Source organism: Hirundo rustica, chromosome 27, assembly GCF_015227805.2.
Source record: "Hirundo rustica isolate bHirRus1 chromosome 27, bHirRus1.pri.v3, whole genome shotgun sequence".
Lineage (NCBI taxonomy): Eukaryota > Metazoa > Chordata > Aves > Passeriformes > Hirundinidae > Hirundo > Hirundo rustica.
The window spans coordinates 4754315-4761787 of record NC_053476.1 but is presented as its reverse complement, the minus strand read 5'-3'; the positions used below and the strand labels follow the sequence as shown (position 1 = coordinate 4761787).

Below are 7473 nucleotides of genomic sequence, written 5' to 3'. Positions count from 1 at the left end.
GTCCCTGTCCCTGTCCCTGTCCCTGTCCCCACCCTTGGCACAGGACGGGGCTGAGGTTGGCACCTTCAGACCCCCGGCCCAGAGGAGGATGAGGATGAGGATGAGGATGAGGATGAAGATGAGGATGAGGATGAGGATGAGGATGGCATCACCGCTGTCCCCCTGGTCCCCCTGGGCCTCCCCTTCCTCTGGGTCACCCCTGGAGACCCCGAAATGGGGTGGGGGGGGCGGGGACACCCCTCCCCAGTGCCTTGGTGGAGTGGGATCAGTGGGATCAGTGGGATCAGTGGGATCGATGGGATCGATGGGATCAGTGGGATCAATGGGGTCGAGGGGTCCCGTCCCTCCTTCCCCCACGATGGAGCAGAGGCCCCTTTGCCCCAGCAGGGAATTGAACCCTGAGCGTCCCCCAGCTCCTGCCAGGGGGAAACATTGTCCCCAAACACCCCTGGGGACCCCGACCCCAAACACCCCTGGGGACCCCGACCCCAAACACCTCTGGGGACCCCGACCACAAAGAAACATCCCTGAGGACCCCAACCCCAAACCCCCCTGGGGACCCGGACCCCAAACAAACACCCCTGGGGACCCCGTCCTGCAGCTCCTGCCGCAGGCTCCCCTGCTTTGGCGTACACATTTTGGGGCGCTTTCATCAATTACGGCGATTTCCTCCATCCGCCTCCCAACAGAGAGCTGGGAAATCACAAAGGGCTGCGAAAGGGGATCTGCGCCCCCCTTAAATCCAGCTCTGGAACATTCCTGGGATCCCCCCGGAGGGCAGCGCCACCCCCAGCCCCGGCACCCCCTCGGTGCCCCCCAGCGCCGGGTGAGGAGCCCGGGAGGGCGCGGAGCTCACCCCGACAAGCCGGCACCCGTCCCGCAGCCCGTGGGGGCTGAGTCACCGCGGGGAAAGTGAGGAGAGGGATAAAAGCGCATCAGGGGAGATTTCTCTTTTTTAACTCCTCTCCTGGCCCCGGCTCCCTGGGCGCGCGGCGCGGGCAGGGCCCGGAACATCGGGAATTCTCCTCGGGCCTGGGTGGGGGTCGGGGGCTTTCCCCCTTGGTCCCCCGGAGTTTTGTGGTCCCCACGGAGGCTTCGCCCCATGCCCCAGCTTCGGGCTGATGCGGGGTTTGGAGCCCCGGGGATCATCCCGGGGACACTGCTGGGGTGAGGGGACAGTGCAGCAGCGAGGGGACGGGGCCCGGGTGCCACCGGGGAGGGACAGGGGGCAGCGGGCAGAGCCGGGGGGTGAGGCCGGGCTGTCCCCGGGACGGGCAGGACACTGTCCCCGCGGGTCCCAGATTGTCCCGCGTGTCCCCGAGCCAGGCAGGACACTGTCCCCGCGTGTCCCGGAGGGGGGCAGGACACTCCTAGTGTCCCAGGGCCGGACAGGACACTGTCCCCTCATCCCCACGTGTCCCGGAGTGGGGCAGGACACGGTCCCGCGTGTCCCAGAGTGGGGCAGGACACTGTCCCGCGTGTCCCAGCCCGGTTATTTCCGTCCCTCCGCGGGTGACTCCGGGCCGGTGGCCGCATGGGAGCGGGGCCGGGCCCCTGCGCAGCGCCAGGGCGGGGACAGGGGACAGGGGACAGGGGACAGGGGACAGGGGACCCTCCCAGCCCCCGCGGTGGCAGCAGGGACAGCGCTGCCTTCCCCGCTGGGTCACCCCGGTGTCCCCAAAGCCGTGGCTGACCCCGCCACCAGCGCGGCTCCGCTCTGGCTGTCCCCAAAGGCGGTGACAGCAGCTCGCGGCCCCGCGCGGGGCGGGTTTGTCACCGCTGTGCCCTCTTGGGGTGCGGGGGGGGGCGGCGGGGGTCCCCGCGACACCCCCAGGACACCGGGGAGGGGGGGTCAGGGTGTCCCCCCCATCCCCGGGGAGGGGTCACGGTGACACGGGGTGGGGGGGGGGAATGGCCTCGAAGGGGGTCCCGCACACAGTGGGGGGGTGGGCGCGGGGTGAAGGGGGTGCCCCGGGAGTGACGTCACTGCGGGGGCGGGGCGGGGCGGGGCGTTCCGGGCATCCCCGGGATCGGGGCCTCGGCAGCCGGAGCCGTCGGGGGGCGGCGGGGGCTCGGCCCGGCTCGGCTCGGCTTGGCCCGGCCCGGCTCGGCCGGACCATGACCATGAGCTCAGTGGCCGAGACCCTGCTGGGTTCCGACCCGTCCAAAGCCTCGTTCCTGGAGCTGGGTCCCCCCCAGCACTACCCCCAGCATTACCCCCAGCACGACCCCCCGCCCTTCCCCTCCTTCTGCCGCCCCGGCCCCTTCCCCTACCCCGCCGGGGCCCCCCCGCCGCCCCACGGGGGTCCCTACCTGCCCTACCCGCCCCCCGGCGCCCCCCACGTCCCGGGCCCCGGGACCAGGCTGCAGGACACAGGTAAGGGCGGCTCGGGGGGCTCGGGGGGCTCGGGGGGCTCGGGCGGCCCGGGGGGCTCGGGGGGCTCGGAGGGCTCGCACTCGCCCCGGGCACCCTCCGGGCCGGGAAGCGCCGGGACGGAGCCGTCGGAAAAGCTCCGGGGATGGGCTGGGCTGGGTGCGGGGTCCCGGGGGGGAGAACCGGGGGTCTCGGGGGGTGAACCGGGGGTCCCGTGGGGTGAACCGGGGGTCTCGGGGGGTGATGTCCCCCCGCTCCCAGAGCGCCCCGAGCCTCAGGGGACACGTGGGTGGCTTCGAGAAGCCCCGGGCACGGGGAGCGCCAGCACCTGCAGGGCCGTACCGTGCAAGCTGAGACCCCTGAGACCCCCACCACATCCCCGAGCCCTCCCGAGCCGGGCAGACCCCCCCCTCACCCCAGCCCCAGCCCCCTGCCGTGTTCCCCCCAAAAAGCTGGGGCAGGATCCGCGATCCCAGCCCGCCTGGAGGGGCCTGGTGACGGACCCTGCTGCGGCAGGGACCCCCAGCAGCTCCCCCGGGGACAGGGGGGTCCCTGCGGGTGCCCCTCCATCCCCCGGGGGTCCTGCCCGGCCCCCCCCAAGCCGGGCTCAGGCCGAGGCCCGTGTCCCACGTGCTGCTGGGGTGGCACGGGACGGACGAAGGGTCCCGACCTGCCCGTCCCCCTCCTCTCGTTTCGTTTTACCCGAGGTTTAAACACCCCGGAGGAGCAGCCCCCGGCCCAGTTATCCCCCCCCGCCTCCCGCAGACACCCCCGGAGGCCGCGGGGATGATCCGGGGTGCATCTGGGGTGTTTGGGGGTGCATCTGGGGTGTTTGGGGGTGCGTCTGGGGTGTTTGGGGGTGCATCTGGGGTGTTTGGGGGTGCATTTGGGGTGTTTGGGGGTGCGTCTGGGACGGTTTCAGGGCGGATCCGGGGTGGTTTGTGGTGTTTTGGGGGTGTTTTTGGGGTAGATTTGGCTGGTTCAGGTGACTTTGGGGTGCATTTGGGGTGTTTGGAGGTGGATTTGGGATGGTTTTAGAGTGGATTTGGGGTGGATCTGGGGTGGTTTGGGGTGTTTTTGGGGTATTTGTGGGCTGTTTTGGGGAGTGGAATTTGAGCTGGTTTTGGGGTACATTTGGGCTGTTTTGGGGCTGGTTTTGGGCTGGTTTTGGGGCTGGTTTTGGTCTGGTTTTGGGGTAGATTTGGGCTGTTTTGGGGCTGGTTTTGGGCCAGTTTTGGGCCGGTTTTGGGCTGGTTTCGGCCTGTTTCCCCCCCTCCCCGCTGTGTCTCACAGCCCGTGTCCCCTCTCCCCTGTCCCCAGAGCCCCAGAAGCCCCCGGCCGCGCCCGGCGCGGACCCGCGGCTCTCCGGCAAAGCCAAGAAGCTGCGCAAGCCCCGCACCATCTACTCCAGCCTGCAGCTCCAGGCTCTGAACCAGCGCTTCCAGCACACCCAGTACCTGGCGCTGCCCGAGCGCGCCGAGCTGGCGGCGCAGCTGGGGCTCACCCAGACCCAGGTACGCCCGCCCCGCCGGGTGACACCGCGATGTCGCCGCCGTGTCACCGCCGCGCCGGGAGCCGGCCGGGCCGAGCCGTGCCGCGGCGGGGCGGGAGCTGGCGCCGGTCTCCCCGCGGGGTTGGGGTTTGGGGCGCTCCTGCCCGCACCTCCCAGAGGCTGCGGGACTTTCCCAGCCCCGGAGCCTGGCTGGCGGCCCGGCCGTGCCCGGTTCTGGGCGGCCCCGGGCCGCGGGATGGGGCGAGTGGGTTTTTGAAGGCGATGGGGAGAGACAGGCAGGCGGCAGCGGTGCAGCCCCGGAGCCAGGGGCGAAGCGAGCTCATAAAGCCGGGGAAGAGGAGACAAGTGGGAACCTGCCGGCAGCGCGGGGGGGAAAAAACGCGGGGAGGAATGAACGGGGCCACCACCCCAGCCAGGCCCGGCCCAGCCCCGGCACCGGCACCGGCACCGGGAGGGGGATGGCAGGGCCGGGGGGGGCTGGGGACGCTCCTGGGGACACCCCTGGGGACACCCCTGGGGACACTCCTGGGGACTCTGCCTCGCTCTCTGCGCTCCCGGTGCCTCTCCCCGCGTTCTCGCCCCGCCTCGGAGGGGAGTCTGGGGCAGTGTGTGAAGGGCCCCAGCCCCAGTTTATCCCCCAGGAACGGGGTCAAGGGGACCCCCGGGGGTCTGTAGGTGTTAAAGGTGGGGTTTAGGGGGCGTTGGCCTCTTCCTCCCCCCCGCACACCCCCGTGTCTCTGCCGCCAGGTGAAGATCTGGTTCCAGAACAAGCGCTCCAAGTACAAGAAGATCATGAAGCAGGGCCCGGGTGTCCCCGAGGGGGAGCAGCCCCCGCACGGAGCCCCCGCCCTGTCCCCCTGCTCGCCCCCCGGCCTGGCCCCGCTCTGGGACCTCCCCGGGCCCGGCAAGGGACCCCCGCTGCCCCCCGGCCCCTACATCGACCCCTTGGGAGCCTGGTACCAGGCGCAGCCGCAGGACGCCGTGCCCGGGGCCCCCGTGATGTGACACCGCCAGCGCAGCGCCGCCGGACCGCGGGGACACCCGGGGACAGCCGGGGACACCGAGAGGGACAGCGAGGGACACTGAGAGGGACAGTGAGGGACACGGAGAGATGCTGAGGGACAGCGAGAGACAGCGAGGGACAGCGAGGGACAGCGAGGGACAACGAGGGACAGCGAGGGACATTGAAAGATACTGAGGGGCACCGAGAGATGCCGAGAGATGCTGAGGGACATCAAGGGACACTGAGGGACACTGAGGGATGCTGAGGCACACCGAGGGACACTGAGGGACACCAAGGGACACCGAGGGACACCGAGGGACACCGAGGGACACCGAGGCACACCGAGGGACACCGAGGGACACCGAGGGGGACACTCCGCCGCTGCCCCCCCGGGGGACTGGGAGCCCAGCAAAACCCCGGTGGAACGCAGCAAATGGAGGGGGAGGAAGAGGAGCGGAGGAAGAAGAAGAAGGTGACAGCGACCTGCAGGGATGTCCCACCCTGTCACGCCCCGCAGTGACCCTGTGCACCATCCCAGAGGGACAGGACTCGTCCCCGGGTCCCCCCATCGATGGACGGGGGGGTCAGGGGGACCCCGGGAGGGGCTGGGGAGTCCCCGGCGCCCCCGGCCTGGATTTATTTATAAATTCTGTTTGTTATCGGTTGTACCCCAGTTTTTAAACGCTGCTGGGTTCTGCTCCTCCGCACTCAGAGCGGCTTTGGGGCGCTCCTGGTTTGGGGGAGATGCTTCCATCCAGAAACTCGGGCTCCCCAAATTCCTGGGAAAACAGCCCGGAGGAGTTGGGGGTGCAGGGTCAGGGGCTGGAGCTGTGTCCCCCCAAACATCTGCCCCAAAATGGAGCCCAGTTCCAGGAATGTGGGGCCGGGGGTTCCTGGCCCCTCCTGCGGGGAATTTGGGGCATTTGGAGCTGTTGGAGTTGTCACCACAGCAGGGGCCAGGGGGCAGCCGGGGACACAGCTTTGGCTTTGTGCTTCCAGAGGCCAGAACCCGGCTGGGAAATACATCCTTGTCATTTCCCTCTTTTTCCGTGTCTTTTTTTTCCCGTTTTCCCAATCCCGCCGGGTGTTTGTCACCCCCCAGCAGAGCGGCACCAACACCCCGGGATCCTCGCTCCCGATATTCCCTCTCTCATTCCCCTGCTCCAAGGGACCCTCCCTGCTCTGGTTTTGCACCTCCAGCACCTCCCGGGGTTATTCCCAGCGCCTGGATCCCACCTGAGGGGTCGGATCTGGGAATGGCCTGTCCGGGGCTGGTGGCACCAGGGACCCCTGTGTCCCCATGGCCATGTCACCGCTGCCATGTCCCCACTCCCATGTCCCCACTGCCATGTCCCAATTCCCATGTCCCCATGGCCATGTCCCCACTCCTGTGTCCCCACTCCCATGTCCCCATGGCCATGTCCCCACTCCAATGTCCCCACTCCCGTGTCCCCACTCCCATGTCACCATTCCCCTGACTCCATTCCCATGTCCCCATTCCCGTGTCCCCACTCCCATGTCCCCATTCCCGGCCACCCTGGGGGTTCAGACCCCTCAGCCCAGCAGTTTGTGGTGCTGATCCCACAGGACGATGTCCCCAGCTGTCCCCAGGGTGGGGGTGGCACCCAGGGGCTGGGACTGGCCGGGATCCGTGGCCGGGTGTGACGTTCCCGGTGGGATTTTCCCAGAGGGATGGATCCCACCCTCCCCACCTTTAGGGATTTGGGGAAGGGGCTGTGTTCGCTGGCAGAGGGGGTGCTGAGCCGGTGTCACCTCCGTGTCCCCAGCAGGAGCCACCCCGAGGGAGCGACGCTGTCCCTTGTGCGGGGCCGTGGCTCCGGAGTGGCTCCGGAGTGGCTCCGGCCGCGCTCCAGGGCTGGGGCTGCCGGGCCGGGCCGTGGGCGGGCGCTGCCCCCGCTCCCGGGGCTGGCACCGGGTGACGCAAGGGCTGCGGGTGTCGCAACGGGGCAGGAGCCGGGGGAGCGCTGGGAGGGCTCTGCTGGGCCCCGGGGTGACGGCGGGGGGACGCGGGGACTGCCAGCACCCGGCGGTGTCACCCCTGGCAGTGTCACCCCCGGGACTGTCACCTCCATGGCACTGTCACCTCCCCTGGCACTGTCACCTCCCCTGGCAGTGACACCCCCGGCAGTGTTACCCCTGGCACTGTCACCTCCATGGCACTGTCACCTCCCCTGGCACTGTCATCTCCCCTGGCACTGTCACCTCCCCTGGCACTGTCATCTCCCCTGGCTCTGTCACCTCCCTGGCACTGTCACCCCCGTGCCGGGACCCACAAAACCCGGTCCTGCCATCCCGGGCCGTCCCCACTGCCGGTAACTGGGTTAACTGGGATAACTGGGATGACTGGGATGACTGGGATGATGAGGGAAGGCCGTTCTGTGCCAGGACAGGACAGGACAGGACAGGGATGCTGGGGACACTGCGGGGATGTCCCCACCCTTGTGGGGGCCGTGCTGCCGGCTCCCATTCCCATTCCCATTCCCATCCCATTCCCATTCCATCCCAACAGCCAGCCCAGCCCATCCATCCAGCCCAGCCACCAGGCACCAGCCCAGCCCAGCC

At 69.3% G+C, this 7473-nt stretch overlaps 1 protein-coding gene across 1 annotated transcript; it reads left to right on the top strand.

Moving 5' to 3' along the window:
* The first annotated feature begins 2118 nt into the window (after positions 1-2118).
* DLX4 (distal-less homeobox 4) lies at positions 2119-4892 on the top strand. The gene is made up of 3 exons (XM_040087235.1): positions 2119-2377; positions 3695-3888; positions 4635-4892. Exons 1-3 carry the CDS (start codon positions 2119-2121, stop codon positions 4890-4892), a joined length of 711 nt encoding a protein of 236 aa, XP_039943169.1.
* The last annotated feature ends 2581 nt before the right edge of the window (positions 4893-7473 follow it).